The sequence below is a fragment of the Mauremys mutica genome, chromosome 2, assembly GCF_020497125.1.
Source record: "Mauremys mutica isolate MM-2020 ecotype Southern chromosome 2, ASM2049712v1, whole genome shotgun sequence".
Lineage (NCBI taxonomy): Eukaryota > Metazoa > Chordata > Testudines > Geoemydidae > Mauremys > Mauremys mutica.
The window spans coordinates 89,518,679-89,538,116 of record NC_059073.1 but is presented as its reverse complement, the minus strand read 5'-3'; the positions used below and the strand labels follow the sequence as shown (position 1 = coordinate 89,538,116).

The window sequence follows — 19,438 nt, the reverse complement described above, 5'->3', positions numbered from 1 at the left end:
CTTCCACCCCCTCCCACAGCCAAACAAAGCCTGCAAACGTTCATGCAGGTCAAGCGTCAGGAGTGGATAATATGAAGTGATCAAAGGGAGAGAATACTATTCCATTTTCAGTGTGTTCGGAAATTTAGCTGAAATGTGGTTTCCTTCCTGTCCAACAGAATGGCTATTATGGCCTGAATACTGGACTTGGCTGCCTTCCCTGCAATTGCAGTCAGTATGGCTCAGTCTCCGAGGATTGTAATGATGAAGGACAGTGTCACTGTGTACCCGGAGTGGCTGGGGAGAAGTGTGATTGCTGCGCTCATGGCTTTTATGCATTCCAGGATGGTGGCTGTACACGTAAGCTGTAATCTGTGTTCTCCTCAGAGTTTGTTTCACTTTGAGGGTTTCTTTCAACCAAGTATTTTATGTTACACTTCAGGAAATGTCAGTTGTTTAAGAAATATTCACAAATCCTTGACAATGGAATGGTTCCCTCATACTTTTACTAAAGAGATTTTTTAAAAAAACCTTTATGGAGTCTTTGTAAGAAGTGATGACTTTCAAATAGCATGAAATAATCTAAAAAAATTGCAAGAGAAATGTAAAGTTTTAAACTATTCGGCGATCTCTTGCCAAAATGTCTCCACTCCTTCAGAGAAAACAGAAAGCAACAATCTCCTTTTCCCCCTTTGCCCCCAAAATGTAAAAGCTAAAAGTGAATAATGTTATATAGTTGTTTGCACTTCTTCTCTTCCCTCATTTTTTTCTGCATTTCATGTGTTCCATAGTTTGAGAGGCTACATCACTCATTATATTTCCAATACAGTAACTCCCTACTTAACGTCCTCTCGTTTAACGTTGTTTCGATGTTATGTCCTGCTCCATAACAGAACACGCTCATTTAAAGTTGTGCAATGCTCCCCTGGAAAGTCGTTTGGCCTCCTGCTTTGTTCATGGCTTGCAAGATTCTGCAGAAGAGCAGCGACTTTATAAGGCAGCATTGCACAACTTGTATCAGGGTGGGCTGGCAGCCCCCTATCAGCTCCCCTACACCCCCACCCAGCGCCTCCCGCCAGCAGATCAGCGCCTTCCCCCTGCTCCCTCCGCCTGCTGCCCATGGCAATCAGCTGTCTTGCAGTGTTCAGGAGGCTGGAGGGAGAAGCGAGGACTCAGCGCACAGCCTCCCCCCTGCCTTCTGCCTGCTGGTTTGCGGCATACAGGAGGCTGGGGGAAATGGGGAGGAGCGAGGACGAGGCATGAGGAGGCTTGGGGGAAGGGGTGGAGTGGGCGGGCCAAGGGTTGAGCCCCCCGCCCCAGGCAAAGTCGGTGCCTGTGCTTGCACAGTAGGGGAAACTGCCGCTGCTGCTGCGCAAGGTGCTTCTCCTAGCCTGCAATAGCACCTTCAGCCTACTTGCCTGCCTCATTGCCTGCAGTGCCAGTGGCCTGTGCCTGTGTGGGGTAAGACGGGGGCACGTCCCAACTATAGTACTGTACTGTATGTACAGTATGTTTGTAAACACACAATGTGCACACCACCCCCAACGATTCACTGTTGCTTTATGGCCCAACAGCCCTGCTCGGGCATAGGGATCTACACCAAGCGCTTGCGAGGCCACCAGCTGCCTGTAACGCAGCTGCGGATGGTGCACAGCAGAGGCCCTGCCTTGCTGTCTTGCGACAGAATAAACAATGTTTTATCTGCTCCCCACCCTTTGGTGGAGATAGGTAAGAACACAGCGGGAGGCAGCCTGCTCAAAGCAAGTTACAGGAATAGAGAGTTCCAGCGCCTGCTTCACTGTAGCAAGGGGGAGAAGCGGCATAGAGATGCACTGAACCTGGCCCTGCTCCTATGAAAATCTGTGAAATCCACAGGAGCTTTGCCATTCACTTTAATGCCAGCTGCATCTCACTGCCCCTACATGCACACAGCAGAGAGGGGCACAGCCCTGCAGCAAACGTTATTTTCCTCCTCTTAGTACATTGCGTTTTTTCGAGTTCAGCAAGAGGAGCAGTCAGATAATCCACCCTCTTCTACTCTCTGACTCCACCACCTCAACCAAGCTTCAGACTCAGCAATGATGATTGTAGTATTAAATTGTTTTTTAAAAATTGTTTAAGACTTATACCTGTATTAAATTGTTTGTTTGTTTAAAACTGTTTAAATATATATAATGCCTTTTGTCTGGCAAAAAAAAAAAAAAATTCCCTGGAACCTAACCCTCCCATTTACATTAATTCTGATGCGGAAATTGGATTCGCTTAAGATCGTTTCACTTCAAGGTCGCATTTCTCAGGAAAATAACTACAACGTTAAGTGAGGAGTTACTGTATCACCACCTGGTTGTAAAACAATTTTTAGCCATACTACAATGATAAAACGTTAATCCAAAAGTAAGCAAATCCTGTTTTAGACCAGTATGCTAGACAGTTCATTTCATACACACCATAACCAAAGGAATGTCTCCTTTTATCTGACTGAAAACACCACCATTGTTTCTCACAGAATACAATAGTGGGTAATATGTAATGCAAAGAGATTGCATAGCTGTATTTTAGGAATTAAAGCTGGAATTTTCAAAGGGACCTAACTTTCTTAGGCCCTTTGAAAATTCCAGACTTAAATCTTTGTCTATTAAAAAAACAACAACCCAAACATTCAAAACTTTTCTCTTAAACTCTGTATTTTTTGTAGTTTGTATTGACATTTTTCATAATATTTAGGGTAGCTAATGTATGCAAGTAACCTATCCTGATACAATTTTTTTTAAATCCCATTATTATAGTCCACTTAAATTATGAATGTGTAACAGTCCCTCCAATTGTTATAGGATGTTTTCAAACATTACCCTACCTCCTGGTAATCTACAATTTTCTACCTGTCAGTCCAGGTTCTTCTACTGATGCCTATCACTGTAGTATTTGAATAACCTAGAGCAGATTTACTGGGCCACATTCTGATTTCCATCCAGCCTTTTACACTACTCAGATCAGAATCTAGCAGCAGCAGGCCACTGGAGAATTCCTTGAGTGGAGTGGAATGCTGCATTGGTGTACAGCTGGCAGTGCCAGCTGCCTTGCATTGGAGATCAAGGGGTTGCATCGGGCGTGGGGAGTTGTTCCACGCCACTCCATTCTACCAATTGTCTACTAGCATATGGTCCTTTAGGGACCACATGCCCATGATGAGTCAGAACAGCCCCTAGGACTGGTGTAAACCTACCCACAGTCTAACTGGCTCCCTGTTGCTTTCCCCCATCCTTCCCCTTCCCTGCACCAAGCAGAATTCTGATATAGAAGAGAATCTGGCTCATTATTTAGAACATTTATTCATAAGAATTTCTAGCATGTTCATCATTGTATCTGAGCGCTTAAGGCAAGCAGATGAAGGAAAAGATTTGAAAAAGTAAAGGCTATGGAGTCTATTCTACTGTCAACACTCTTATGAACTGCTGCGCTGTCTGAATAGTATTATGCATGTGAATCAAGCAGAGTATAACTATAGTCATAGTGGCTGGAACGTACCTTGTTGCCCAGCTGTGGTGAGAGGAGCCCAGTGAATGGCAAAACTAATCATTTGGGCCTATTTCTCTTGCAGCTTGTGATTGTGCTCATACTCAGAACAACTGTAATGAGGATTCTGGCCAGTGCATCTGTCCCCCTCACACGCAAGGACCAAAATGTGAACTCTGTGAGGACAATCACTGGGGTCTTGATCCTGAACATGGCTGTAAGGTATTGTATGCTTCCTAAAACCCTGCAATTGTTTTAGGAAATGCACATTGTAGTAAGGGATTTATCAGTAGGTAAGTTGGTCAGAAGTGGCCTCAAGTTTTGAATGCCTCATTCCTGGTTGCCTGATTTGAGTGGAAACTGCTTGGCACTCAACAATTTAAATTGGTACTTTTGTATAGGCACCTACATATGGATTTAGAACCCTAAGCTTAGGCATCCATCTTTGAAAATCTTGTCAGAGTGTGTGCTTTGGACTGCAGCACAGGCCCTATTAAAAGTTTGCCATATGTTTTCTGACTCTAGCCAAGGGTGCTATAGTTCTGGAATCTACAATAGTTACTGTCAGTAGGACATCTGGTTACTGTGCTATCAAATAGACATAATATTGTGCTTCTAAAACCAATCTAATCTAGTACATCTGACTTCATTCATTTTTTAAATAGATAATGTATATTGTGTGTTTCACATTCTTAGGTCATTATATAAATATTATTGTCTGTCAACCAATTATTTAAGCATTAATAATTTGCTTAGATGTCTCTGTTGCTGAGTTAGTAGGGTGACTGGTGTAGACTGACTAACATGTCTTTACGGACATCATAACATTAGATTAACATTCTATTTAAATCAAAGTTATGGGATGATTCCTGTTTCATGCATGGAGAAGTAATTCATTCCAAGTGCTCTGGTGATGATTAGCTTGAATGGCACCGTATGGAATGTTGAGCTCAGATTTTAGTCTTTATTGCTCCAGGAAGGACCTCTTCTCAACTGACCAATAATGTAAGCTAAAAGTTTATAATTAAGCAGTGCGAGTGCCAGCTCAGGGCAATTCCTGTGGAGCAGTAACCAACTGGGAGAGTATTCATTTTTAGGCAATTAACCTCAACCAGTTAATTCCTCCCCATCCCCCACTTCAGAAAAGGCACTGGGCCAGGCTTTAATGTAATCATAACATGTCTGGGATTTCAATAACACACTCCCATAATTTTGTACTAGTTGACTTCAGTGGTGATTCTTGTGGGCGAACTGCAAGGACAAGAAACCTGAAAAGTACTGCCAGAATGTAGTGCTGAATAGAATAAATGGCCAGTACAGCAGTCAGCCAAATTGTTGCATTTATTGAATTTTAATTTTTTAAAAATCAGGATTGCAACAAATTACTGTAATCTCTCAATAAAGCCTGCAATCTCATTGATTTATAACAAGTTCTTGCTTGCTTGCTTGTTTGGCAACCAAGTTTTAAATCTCTACTTTGTCAGCTAATATTCTGAATATTTGGTGCAGGATTGTGCCTGACCTCTGTGCGTGTTTGCTGAGCCACAGGAGGAGTTGAGAGGCCCAGACCCTCCTGGGCCTTCCTGTTGAGCGGTGTGACTCTGCAACCCATCAAATGGGCCAGTGCCTTATTGGTACAGTTGAACATATAGCAAACCCTGGAAGTTTTCTAACTGACTTCCCAGGCTAGAAAAATGGAATGTTGCCTTTTCATAGAACCGTCACAGAGAAATTATGCACTCCTTTCTGCTAAACCCTTTTCACTTCTCTCTCTTATATTTTATAAATTACTTTACTCCAGGCCCCAAGCAATACACTTTGGGGTTAATCCTCAGCCGCAGTGAGTTTACACATGGCTCACCTAAACTGTAAACCACCTTCCTGCTCCTTGTTGTAGGCCAGTCTGGGCCTAAAATGGCCCCTGGTATAATTTTGTGCAAGCTAAATTACATCAGTTGCAGGTAGTCACTGCTCCCAGGCCAGGATCTGGTGCAATGCCATTCACTCCTCCTGGTCCCTTCCAACTCCAGGCAAACCCCAACACGCCTCTGAGATGGAATGGGGGAGTCAATGCCATTCAGCCAGCTATTCTGGCTTTGTGCTACCCCAGGAATCCCTTAGATTGGGGGAAATCTTCATTTGCCCCTTTAGGGCAGCTTTCTTCAGTGCTCAGCGGCACTAAGCAGCCAGATGCGTGGTCAAGGATTGAGTAAAAGCGTAGTCAAGTTATAAGACTATAGGGTGTTTCTCCTTCCTACAGTGCAGTGATTTATACCATAGTTTCCTTTTCTTGTACTTTTGCCATCCAGGTAGAGGTTGAAGTAAATGCAATTGGCGCCTGTATTTAAGAAACTTTAAGTGGTTGTATTTAAACACAACTTTTCTCAATATTTACCATAAATTATTAGAAATATCAGTTTTTTTCTTTTCACTGCTTCCCACTTAGGAACCTTTGCTTTAGATCAGATATCATTGTGTAATAACTGTTGGCAAATGTTGCTTTCTTTATATTTGCCACTGAAAAGTGACCATGCAGTTTGTTATAACAAAGTTGCTTCTAAGTATCTAATGTATATGAACTATGGGAACTTAAAATTCTTGCTTATTTTTCTTTTTAGGCCTGTGACTGCAGTGATGTAGGTTCAACCAGTCTCCAGTGTGACTTACAGACAGGTCAATGCCAATGTAAAGATGAATTTGGAGGAGAAGACTGTTCTAGGTGTGCCTTAGGCTATAGGGACTACCCAGACTGTGTTTCCTGTGACTGTGACTTGAGCGGCACCAAAGCAGGCAAATGTGATGAGAGTCAAGGAGTATGTAGTTGTGAAGAAGAAACTGGCATTTGTGCCTGCAAGGTATAATATTCAACAGGAGTGAGAGATTGATGTTTTTTTGTTTGTTCCATTGTTTTAAATTGCCCTATAACTTTATTTTCAGCTTGTGGTCCTCGCATTAATAGACATGATCCTGCAGTCCTATGCATAGACAAATCTCTCAAAGGAATCAATGGGGATTTTCCTATATTAGGAAACCAGGGTCAGGTCCATATCTATGTTCAACCATAAAAGGTAGATTCTATCTAGCTGGAATGCTGAATCACTGATAAGCTTAAAACTCCCACAATACATTCCGACAGAACAATGATTAGATTCTTTATAGTCTTGTATAGGATTTTGAATATTTCACGACTGCAGTCTAATTGCAATACTGAATTCACATACACAGACACAGGTTTGTTCTCTTTATTTATCGCAACTGGGTGAAAGGCAAATCCATGTGTTTATTCTAAAAATAAATTTTGCAATATGGGTTAAGAAGATTTCTGTGACAATCTTTTTTATGGTGCAGAGTGCCCTCTGGGACAGCAGCTAGTATTGCAGATCAGAAATGAATGATGATAAATTTGTTTTATTTTCATATTTCATTAATAGGCTTTTCTCTATTTCATAATGGGTACAGAAGCCCATTATAATAAGACAAGACTGGCTATGAGTCCTGAGAATGTTTGTAGGTCTTATTAAGCTTATAGTAGTTTTGCCACTGACTTCAGTGGGGACCAGGATTTCACCTATCTACATAACGAGCTTTTCAATGGCAAGAATATCACATCAAAAAGTTTTAATTATACAGGTTCCTTGTATTCCATTTTTTTTATTTCCTGTGTGATTTTTGCCTCATCAATACTATAAATAATAACAATTTTTACCCAATAACTCAAAAGAAAAAAATTGATTCCATATTTAAAGAGAGATTTTCTCAGAGCATCTCTGGGAGGTGTATTACACAAGAGAGAACCAATTCAGTACAGAAAAATTGTTCTGACCTCATTAGTAGTGCAGAGATAGCATTTCAACCCAAGGCCAGAGAAAAATACATTGTCTCATTCTAAGACACTCTAGGGATGTTGTGCTAATGGCATGAAACCTTCAGAATGCACCATCTGAATGGATATAGCTGGGAGAACAATTTCTGATGAAGGTGATTGTTTAGTAATATACAAGTACATCCCCCCTCCATTCTCCATTTTGGTAGATAATTATTGCTTCACCTACTTTGTAGAGATAGCTAATGCATAGAAAGCATTTATACATACAAACCTGAATAAAAAAAATAACTTATTTTGATTAACAAATTAGTCTAGCTTTAATAAAACTTTTTATTTTATTAATGTTTAAACTCAAGTTTACTCAAGTTAAGAAGGAAGATACTATACATCTGGGTTCAGGCTTGAGTTATGAGAGATTACAAGTATCAGTTACAAGGTTCACAAGATACATACATTGTATATAACCAGCATAGACCCAGATTGGGGTGCGGGAGTTTTTAAAGTGTCACTGAATAAGTGATCTTGGGTATGCCACCATAGAATATATTTAGAGTCCAAGTCAGTATTGGTGTAACAAATTCAACTGATTCTATTTTTTAACCACAATAGTCTCCCCGAGGGAAGGTGTGCCATTGCAGGTCGTACCAGGTCGATGAGTGGAGTGGATGGAGCAAGCTCCTATTCCATCTCCCTGTTCCAAAAATCCATATAATATATAGTCTTCTATTACTACTATGCACTTCTACAGCTTCCTTCTGTCCCAGGATATCAAAGCACATAAAAAAATGATTAGTTAAGCATCACAAAATACCTGTGAGATAGGTGCCTTAAGTATTATTATCCTCATTGTACAGATGGAAAAACTGAAGCACAGAAATGTTATATTGTACACAATAAGTTTTTATTGGAGTTGGGACTAAAATAAAACAAAGATTCTGACTACTAGACCTGTATTATTACCATAAAAGCTTCTTCCCTCAGAAATAGAACAAAAAAGCTTTATAAAGATTGGGAGGAACAGACTAATGTAAATCCAAACCCTTTCATATGATGTAAAGCTACTAGCCAAATGTAAAACTTTAAGCTTTCTCCATTGCAACCAAATACACTCCTTAAAAGATACATTTAAATACACTGATATTAGTGAGATCTGTAGTATCAGTCCTGTTTCCCAAAAATGTTAAAGATGTGCCTGTGCCAGTCGAATTGGGGATATAAATATGCCCAAGAGGTGAACATCTACATCTAAAAGTCAGTAAGGATAGAAAAAAGTTTTTCTCCATATAAGTGAAAGTGGCACACTCAAAGGAGTTGCTAACTAGCTGTAAGTGTAGAAAGGGGTAGACGGCCACTCTCGAGGCTGCTGTGAAGGTGGCCGATCAGTGCCAACTGTAGTTGTGTTGGTTTTTATTTTTAAAGTGAACTCTGTCCACTAGGAATTAGATTGACCTCACTAATTCATTTCACAGAATCACATCCAGGGTCAGAGTCTGCCATCCTAACTCACACTGAGCAACACTCTTCTCTATGAGTCTTCCCACTTACTAGAAACAAAAAAAAAATCAACAGAGTCACTTTTTTCCATCTTTTTCTAAATTTGTGGCTGCTAATTTTTACTGGAAAATTCCAACATCTTATTTTTGCTTGAAAATAAATTAGCTGTGTTTTTAAAAAATGTTAGCAATGTATAACAATGGAAAAATTGCATCCACTGCACAACTGCTACTGTGAAGTAACACTGAACAGTCACAATACCTGTTATAAACTTGTTGCTACACCATTTGTATAGCAGGGAAACATTGCCTTTCCTAAAATATCATCTTTCATTCAACTTGCAGAGCAATAAAATGTAAGGATATGTATTTTTTCTCCAGGAAAATGTATTTGGGTTTCACTGCAGTGAATGCAAGACTGGAACCTTTGCTCTCCATGCTAGCAACCCTTTAGGATGCACTCCGTGTTTCTGTTTTGGGCTGTCAGAGTTTTGCTCAGAATTGGAAGACCATGTGAGAATTCCAGTAAGTAAAGCAATTTAAACTTTTGGGTCCAATTTTCTGCCACCACAGTGACTTGAATGAAATTGCATAGTTCTGTCATTCAGAGCTGAATTTGGTTCACTCTCTCATGTATGTAAAAGGTGTGGGGAGAGTATGGAAGAAGAAAAAGTTAAGAAAGCTAAGCATTGGTATTCCCATTTCTAAAAGCACATATTTCATTGCTGCAGAAATTTAAAAGAGAATTATAAAGATAGTGTCTCCATTTTTGTAACATGGCTATAGTATTTTTATTCCTCCTAAACAGAGTTTTAAAAATCTCACATAAGCTGAAACTGTTTATAGCACATTAAATTTAGATGAAATAATACTGTGGGGTGCTTCTATTGTTCTTGGTGTTGTAGGTAATCTTGACTCCAGATCAGTCCATTCTACATGTGGTTTCTCAAAGTAACCTCACTGGAACAGTTGAGGGTGTGTTTTCTCAGTTTTCTGATGTTTTACTGGATGCCACAACTGTCAGAGAACACTTGAAAATGGAGCCATTTTATTGGAAGTTACCAGACCAGTTCCAGGGAGACCAGGTGAGATATTTCAACTAAGAACATGAATAGATGTCATTTTATCATGATATGTTGTCTTACCCTGATTGCAAATGTTTCTGAATTAAATCGACTATTGTAATTGAAGAGTTGAAATGTTCTGAATTTAAAGTTGTCAGACTTGTAGCATATATAGCTACCAATTCACACTGTACATCTTCCCATGAGGTTTTACTTGTCTCTTAAGTCTGGGGGCATCAATACTTTATCACTATGGTATTTTTCAGGGTTAGTATGGGGAAGAAATGTTGCTGATAAATAACCTGAAAGAGACTTCAACCATGGCATTTTATATAGAAAATAGATTCTATAAACTTTTAATACTGAGGAATTAAATGAAATTGCATGGCACACCTTGAAACAGCAGAAGCCTAACAAAGACACATATGACTACTTTTTAGAAATGCGTATTTAACCTTGTTGCAGGATTTGCTGAGTTTAAGTTTATAGGTTTTATAGCAAATTCTTCAAAGAACTGACAGATTTAAGTCTTCTGATGGCAGTGATATATTTTCAACCAGTATCCTTAGAGAGAATAAATGCAATAATGTATCATCCAAACAGCTCATGGCCTATGGAGGAAAACTGAAGTATACTGTTGCTTTTTATGCTTTGGATGGCTTTGGCACATCAAACTTTGAACCACAGATTCTGATAAAGGGGGGTCGCACCAGTAAATTGGTCATCTATGTGGATATCTCTGCCCCACAAAATGGAGTAAGACGTGAGGAGGAAGTAGAAATGAAGGAGGTGAGCTCAAACATTTTGAACAAAGAAGGGGTGATAATGTAAGTGAATAAAGATGGCCTTTTCCAGAAAAAAAATATTTGTGGGTGTTTTGATAAACAAATATCTGACTTAAAATGGAACTCAGTGAATAAAGTCCTTGAATTAAAATGCACATTAGGAGAAAAATGGCTGACTAATGTCACGTCATGAAAATAAATAAATGGGGAATTAAACTGAAATTTAGTTTCTTCAGTTGTTTATGTAATGCTTTGAAATGCTGATTATGGGAAGCTTTTGAAAATTAGATTGAGATCTGCATTAGCAAATGAAATGCCCTTGAATGTTGTTTTCTTGGCCCAATCTGGCAGTTTAGTGATATTGTGTTGCTCTGTCAGAAAGGTTACCAACATTTGGGTTTGACTCGTAGCCAGGCAGGGACTAGGAATGTGTTGGAATCAGTATGCTGTCCAAAGGGAGGAAAGGAGCACCCCACATTGCTCTCTGGCAGTCTTGTCTGGCCAGCTTCAATGAGTGGTGCAGATATGTTCTAAAATGAGATGCACTCAGCTTCCTTTGACCAGATCACTTCGATTAATGACTATATTTCTCAAAGGGTGGAGGGACACGGGGGAGAAATTGTTGCCTCTAAACAAGTATGTGACCATGAATACTTCTGATTTAATTAATGTAAATGAATTCTCTTCCCCCTAGCATGTGTGGAAATACTTTAATTCTGTGTCTGACCAATCTGTCACACGTTCTGACTTCATGTCAGTGCTTAGCAATGTTGAGTATATCCTTATCAAGGCATCATACGGACAAGGACTACAGCAAAGCAGGTAAAGCATCCTCTGAACCTGTTGTATTAATTTTAGCTTAACCTAGGAATAGTCCTAACTAGGCTTGGCAGATTTAAATTTTTATGTTTTATAATTTCTATGGAGAATATCGATGTAGAATTTTACACTTTTTATCAATTTAAAATTTTCACAGTTGCGCAAACTAATGGATTTTAAACACTTTTAAAAATTTTTATTGATTACAATCTTTCTAGTTTGTGGGAAATGATGGTGGGGTCAGACTATGGAGGGTGGGAGTCAGACATTAATTATTTAATAACAGTAGACAATGAGATTCAAAAAGTTAAAGCTTTAGAACTACTAAAACATAAGCACCTATTGCCTGGAATAGAAGCAGGATCGCCTCTAAATTCCTTCTTTTTCTGTGAAGTGCTAAGTGTCGCTGCTGCTTGTATTAGTATGAAAGCTCATAAAGAAGCACAATGACTTGTCTACTAAGACAGCAGAGGCACTGGATATGCTTATATATCTCCTAAATGAACTGTCTCCCATCTTACTCTTATGTTTATTGACTTACTCGCTGCAGTACTGACACATTTCTATACTTTTAATTTTCAAATGAAAAACAAGACCTTTCATGAGAAAATAAAAAGTATTTTATGTGGAAATATTGGGCCTGATTGTACACTGCCTCACTACTAGTGTAAAACAGTTCCAAATCAGAATGATAGCATTTTACACCCCCTTTGGATTTACTTTGAACTAAAAATGGTAGAGATGATATTTCGCCACATGCATTTATCTGCTAGGAAATAAGAGCATACCTAACAGAAATGAGCCCTAACCAAACCCCCACATCAGGACATTCCTGAATATTGAAAAAAGTTTATCTGTGCATCAAAACTCTGTGGCTTTGACATGCCAAACCAAAATCTCTGATCCAAACACCCTTGAACTTTACAAAAGTTTGGATCTGAACTTTATAGCTCGGGTTCACCTTTATTCACTAGATATTCATGTTCTCTTACTCTTCATCTAAACATTTCTTGTAGAATTGCAAATATCTCAATGGAAATTGCAGTGAAGGTTGAAGAGATGCATTTGGGCAGAGAAACAGCACACCTCATAGAGCAATGTGAGTGTCCTACTGGCTATGCTGGACTCTCATGTCAGGTACGCAGCTTCTTATTAAACAAAATACCTTTTGGTGTGTCTTTATTTCTGATAAAACATCTTAAAATATATACCCATATTTTTTTCTTATTCGCTGCTCCACCCCACATCTGCCAATGCAGAGCTGTGCGTTGGGGTACTACAGGGCGAAACATGTAGACCTGAATGTAAAAGAGTCTCACCAATTGATTGCTCCTTGTGTGCCATGTCAGTGCAACAACCACAGTGAGTCCTGTGATCTGGAAACAGGAAAGTGCCTGGTATGTACATTTCCATTGTTGTGTTGGTTTTGCCAGAACCTCCAATGTCCATAGTCTACCAGCTCAAGAAAGAATTTCTAAAGCGTATGACGCTGTGACACTCCAGTGGGACACATAAATTTAAACGTAATAATGGAAAATAACAGAGGACTTGTCTTCACTTTGGGGGTAAGTCGACCTAAGTTACGCTACTCCAGCTATGTGAATAATATAGCTGGAGTTGATGCAGCTTAGGTCGACTTACCGCGGAGTCTTTACTGCGCTGCGTTGACGGGAGATGCTCTCCGGTCGACTTCCCTTACTCTTCTCGGAGAGCTGGAGTACTGGGGTCTACCGGAGGGAGCTCTGCCGTTGAATTAGCGGGTCTTCACTAGACTCGCTAAATCGATCGCTGCTTCATCGATTGCAGCAGCGCAATCTACCTGTAGTGAAGACCAGGCCTCAGTAATACTACTTCGTTTCCTTTAGTGAAATCAATGAATGTTTTAAAGGAGATCTGACTCAAGACCTTAAAATTATGAAATTCCTTTTATATGTTTTTGTCTTGTTTTTTAGTATGTCCCAGACAGTTGTTTACCTATTTATTGTTTTGCTGCTGAGATTTAAAGGTCCAGTCCTTGGGTCTTGCCGAGCTGAGCATAGGCACCTAGAGGTGGAAGAGGAAAAGTAGCAATATACTGGCCCTCACCCCCAAAATTGTACAAGGGCCAGATAATTTTTTGTAAGAATTATAATTTTCTCTCTTATGTTTAGTTTGAAGTTACTGTTGTGCTTGCTTTTCAAGGCTGGCTTACTTTCTTTGAATTGCATGTTAAATTCACATTTTAAAAAATATTTCCTACTGTCCCTCTGGCTTGTCAGCAGTTCTTGCTTTGCCAGTCCTAACCCACTCTAAAGCTTGAGTCAGAAAGCACCTTGAGGTTCACCAGCTTATTAGTCTAAGACCACAAATTATAGGTCCAGGCTTTGTTACTCCAGTAAACGTCAGCCATTCCTACCCTCAACCTCAGGTTGTAAGTGTGTATAAGTAACCCTCTTGGAAGATTGTTAATTGTGCTTCAGCCAGAAGGGGAAATCATCATCCTCTTTCTGAAGCCCAAGCAATTCACTTCTTTAAAACACCTGATCTCCACTGGCCTGAGTAGCAAGATCCCTTAGGGCATTTCTGACCTCTGCTGGTCTCAGATTGAGGGGTACCTTGCATTACTACTGTTCACTAGCCTCAACTAGTCTGGTAGTCTACTAGCATTGTCTAGTAGAAGAAGACACTGATATCGCTATAGGGGGAATAATAAATTTATTTTCTTTGCTATCTAATTTTGTATGGACTAATTAAAGAGTGGGTGCGCAGGCTTCATTTATGAACATTTTGTAGTTCAGTTATCATGATTATCGAAACTTTGTTTTACTTCTAGGCAGCCAGTTGAATTTTCCATCAGATGCTCATTTATTTTAATAGCTTTTTTTCCTAGTACCGTCATTTCCTGCCCCTAATTGAATTCATAGTAGTGTATATCAAAAACGTCTGAGGATCAGGAAAGAAATTAGGTCAGCATGGTTGGCAGGGCACTGAGGGAAAATAAAGCATGAGTGTGATCGGCTGATTTGTGGAAACACAAAATGGTCTTCAGCACAGAAAATGCTGGCTGACTGTGATATTAATGATGATTAGTAAAGACTGCACCAATTTATTGATTGGAGAGATGATAACATTCTTGTTGCTGTTTTAAACTGTGTGAATTTCTTGTTGTGTACCAGAACTGCAGAGATAACACAGCTGGTGAGCACTGTAGTGTTTGTGCCCCAGGCTACTATGGGAAAGTAATTGGATCTGTCAATGACTGCTCTCTTTGTGCCTGTCCCAGAACCAACCCGATGAGGTAACCAAACATTTTGAACTCTGATGTGCATTTGATCACAACACTGGGGCTTGCTATCACCCTGACAATAAAGGGGCCTGTCTTTATTATATCTCCTTACTTGTAGGGGTTTGCATGTCATCTGTTTTTCACCTGTATGGGGCTGAACCTTGTACTTGGAGTTATCCAGCCTCAGAGGATTTTGAATTGTAAAAGTGGCATAGAATAAGTCAGTGAAGTTGCTTGCTGGATCCAGTTCTGTCAAACAGAAGGATTTGTTAGAGAGTTCATGTTTCTGCCATGCACTAATTTAAGCCTAGTCCCACTTGTTACTTTAATAAGGTTTTTTTTTTATCACTAAGAGCCATTTCCCCTTTGTCCATGTGTGCATCTTCCACTGGTGTCAGTTCTAAATGTGAATGAATGCCTTTTGTGTGAGGTTTCCCCATTATCTGTTTTACAGAGGGACAATTCATCATATTTTGAAAGAGCAATTACTCTATATACACCACAAGCTCTTTTTCAGAAACCTCAAGCTTGAAAGGCAATATGTATGGATGACTGAGCTCAAGCTTGGGACCCAGGAACTCCTGAGTTCTAATCCTAGTCCTCATGAGATGTGAGACTTTGGCCATGACAATCAACCCTCCTATCTCACTTTCCTCACCTGTAAAATGGGCATGGGTAATGGTCCAAAATAGCTTAAGATCTGCACATCAATGTGTGCTGGCACATATCCTGGCAGAAGGCCCACAGTGGCACAGAGTATCCCTTCTTGTTAGGGAGCCTGCAGCATATTATCTCTGTCTAAGACGAGAGCAGCACTCGCTAGTGTTGTGGTCTGGCTCAAGGAGACAGGATAGGTACGGATTTAGAGCTTCCCTTTGACATCTTCCATTAGCATGGCTCCAATAAAGCCCTGATCACAACTTAAACATGTCTTTCCACAACAGAACAGCTGAGGGAAGGTGACAGCAGAAACACTGTCCTCCCTCAAGCAGGGATGAAATTCCTCTGGGGAGACGAGAGGCAAGATTTAAGCAGCTCCATCAGGGAGAACTTAGTTCAATATCTGGCTGTTTGAGTGAGCTTCTTTTATATTGAATATACAGCACGGGCGTAACCTTTTAGTGAAATACATAGGCTGAGACTCTAATGTAGTACACAGTTATCAAATAGCAATGAATTTATAAATGTGTTCAAGATACATAAAGATTTCACAGCATAAACCCTATTACACTACATCACAACGAATGAATGACACTGCAGCTTACAGTATTTTGTGTTTTAAATGTCATGTGTTCACCTGGTAAGACTGCAGATGTCTGAACTTGTATAGTCTTGCATTTGGATTGTATCTGTCATTTAGCAACTCTTTCTTCCTCTAGCTTTAGTCCCACTTGTGTTCTGAAAGATGGTCATGATTTCCACTGCGATGCTTGTCTCACTGGATATGAAGGGCAATACTGTGAAAGGTGAGATACATTTATGCTCCAGGAGGTTTTTGAAAAACCCTGCACATGTCTGTACCGTTGATGGAGTACTCAATTTGCATGTGATGCTTTTATATAATAAATGGAATGGCTTAGAGTGATTTGTAGATTACTGTACATAGACTAATAATTACAAATATTATGCTCCTCAGTCACCTATGCAACTTCTTAGATCAGCTAGTGATAATGAAAAAGAGAAGGTTTTTTGCTAATAGATTTAAAAATAATTTTCAGTATCCCTTGTCCCCCTATAGGTGTTCTCTAGGCTATTATGGTAATCCTGCAATGCCTGGCGGCAACTGTCAGCAGTGTCAATGCAATCCAAGTGGCTCGATTCACAGTAATTGTGATCACATATCTGGACAGTGCTTCTGTAAGCAGGGTGTGACAGGACAACTGTGCGATGCATGTGAACCCAGACACATCCTTGTGGAAAACGAATGTGTTTGTAGGTATTTTTTCTTGTCTCTCACTGGGTTTGCGGTGGTCAGGTGGCATTTGTGTGGGTGTGAAGTGCTTGGTAGTAAAAAAAAATAATTATCAGCCTTGTACATTAACCTACTTTTACATTAAATTACTAATGTAAGGTCAGATTCTGCCTGACTTTTACATCACTGGCCAGTGGAGTGGGAGGGGTACAAGGAACCAATGGAATTAAAGCAGCATAGATGCATGTGAACCCAGTTGGGCCTGATTCTTTTTCCAAAGCAGTATGAATGCATCAGCTTCAATGGTATTAGTCTGGATTTACACCAATGTAAGTGCGGGGATCTGACCCTCAGACTTACACTGGTGTTAAACTGGTGAGGGTGTGTGTGTGTGGTCAGAATCAGATACTATGTTTTTAAAACATAATACAGAATGTACAATAATGTATACTATCAATATTATTTGTAGGCTTTCTTAACACACAAAGTGTATGTATGTTAGCTGTAAATTTAAAATAATATTTCCTTTTCAAAGAATGCCTTTTTATAGTAACATTACTCCCCTTTTTGTAAAATGGTTTCTTCAGCTTGCGATGATGACTGCACAGGTGTTTTGTTAAATGACTTGGATCACCTTGACAAAGCCATATTTTCGGTAAACTTCACTGGTGTTACCTTTGCACCATATGGGATATTGGCAGATGTGGAGAATGCAACAAAATACATGAAGGTAAAAAATAAATAATGGAAATATTTACTGACACCTTGTAAACAAAACTTAGGGCTGATTCTGGTCTCACTTACTTTGGGGTAAGTCAGGAGTAACGTTCTTAAAGTTAATGGCTTTAGAACCGTGTCTGGTATAAAACTGGTGTACATCAGATCAGTATATGACCATAAATTTGCTTTCAGAATGTCAAACTATTTTCCCTGAGCCTCCCCAGATGTCTATATAACATTGTACCATTTTTCTTGTGTCTAATATTTAATAAATATTATTGTACCACATTACCATGCACATGTTTCACCTTAATATTTTTAGCCAGATCCTCAGCTGAAGTCTATGGAGCTACATCGATTTACTCTAGCTGAAGACAGGTCATTTATTATTTTCCGTAGAACAGAGATAACCTTAGGGGACCTGTACACTACAGGAAAGTAGAAAATCAAGTCATGAATTGGTTTCTCCGTTGGTCCCATTGCTGAAGGTAGTGAGGGATCTGGCAGTGAGTTGTTTCTTCCCTAATGAGTTCTGCTGCTGTAGAGGGTAGTATGGCCTGCCTGCCCATTACAGAGCTTTCTTGGGGGACACTGGCTGGCAGCTTGCTTTGCTTATGCTTGCCTGACAGTAGTAGGTGCTTTCCTCTGTGACCTATACCAGAAAACAAATACAAGATAGGATTTTTCAGAACTTCAAAAAGATTTCAGTCCCAGAACTGCATGTTGTTTGAGCTTCCCTTATTCCTCCCCACCATTGAACTGAATATACTATCGAACAATTGCTTTATTAAGCTGGTGGGAGATTGGATGGGAAGCAGATGACTGGGCATGCAGGTAAGTTTAAGACAGGTTGTTTTGTGAGTTCACTATGTAAACATGGGCTTTGGTGTCCCATCTCCATTACATTCTTCCTACTAGCAACCTTCTTGTTTTCTTTTCTATTATTAGAAATAATATTACCATAATGCCTCGGAGCTCTAGTTGTGGGCCAGTAATCCATTGTGCGAGGCACTGTGCAAACACAGAACAAAAGACAATCTCTGCCCCAAAGAACTTACAATCAAATTCTTCCTTAAAAACAATCACCCTGTTTGTGGTGGAGGTCTGTCATTCCCAAAGTTTGGCTGCAAAGATGCTGCGAACAAGGTGTCATGGTAGCCTAAGTTCCTTTTAAGCTGTGCGGCCGTGCAGCAGGCTATCAAGGGCTGCGCAGGCAGAGAGAGGTACCCCTCCCCTGGCCCAGCCCAGCCCCGCCAGAGCTGCCATGGCCAGGGAAAGGCGCCCCTCCCCCAGCCCCGAGTTGTTGGGGTGAGGGAAGGCTGGGGGGAGTCCTTTCTCCCTGCCATAGCCCCGGGGCAGCCTGAACTCCAAACCCCACATCCCCGACCCCACCCAGAGCCTTCACCCCCAGCTGGAGCCCTCATTCCCTGCACCCCACTCCTCTGCCCCAGCCCATAACCCCCTCCTGTACCCCGAGTGCATCATCCCCAGCCCCACCTCAGAGCACGAACCTCCAGCCATAGCCAACACCCCAACCCTCTGCCCCAGCCTTGAGCCGCCTCCCACACTCCGAACCCCTCGACCCCACCCCCACCACACATCACCTCCATATTGGTGCACATAACAAAATTCATTCCGCACATGGACATAAAAAATTAGAGGGAACACTGATGGTAGCTGGTGCAAAGAATTTTGGGGAACATTTAGGAACAACTTGCTACATATGACTGAACAGAAACAGATACGCTCTTCTAGAGCGGAGGAGTTGCTGCAAACTTAACCTGTGCCTAAATGTTTGAGACTGAATTTTCTCCATGGATCTCTGAAATGTGTGTTAACAGTAAAGAGTTTGAGGCATGAACAGCCTAATCCTCATTAAGGAGAAGCTCAACTGCTCCATCTTTACTCACATATATTGTATTTCCATCTGTGATACTCCATGTATTCATGTGGTTGGTGCATCACAGCTTTGTGAATCCGGTTAAAATATTATAGGGGCACTTGTCATTGAAAACTAGGTTAACATAGCCCTGCCTTTGTCCCTGCACAAAGCCAGTGTAAA

General features: G+C 40.4%; 1 protein-coding gene across 1 annotated transcript in view; it reads left to right on the top strand.

The window, feature by feature from the left end:
• Positions 1–19,438, top strand: part of LAMA1 (laminin subunit alpha 1) — a 144,977-nt gene that overhangs the window by 73,047 nt on the left and 52,492 nt on the right. Inside the window, exons 21-33 of the mRNA XM_045007964.1 lie at positions 159–339; positions 3,578–3,714; positions 6,111–6,347; positions 9,193–9,336; positions 9,717–9,896; positions 10,479–10,664; positions 11,355–11,482; positions 12,496–12,616; positions 12,739–12,876; positions 14,635–14,756; positions 16,124–16,210; positions 16,483–16,676; positions 17,244–17,386. Coding sequence (XP_044863899.1) covers positions 159–339; positions 3,578–3,714; positions 6,111–6,347; positions 9,193–9,336; positions 9,717–9,896; positions 10,479–10,664; positions 11,355–11,482; positions 12,496–12,616; positions 12,739–12,876; positions 14,635–14,756; positions 16,124–16,210; positions 16,483–16,676; positions 17,244–17,386 — 1,998 coding nt within the window. The remainder of the gene's footprint in view (positions 1–158; positions 340–3,577; positions 3,715–6,110; positions 6,348–9,192; positions 9,337–9,716; positions 9,897–10,478; positions 10,665–11,354; positions 11,483–12,495; positions 12,617–12,738; positions 12,877–14,634; positions 14,757–16,123; positions 16,211–16,482; positions 16,677–17,243; positions 17,387–19,438) is intronic.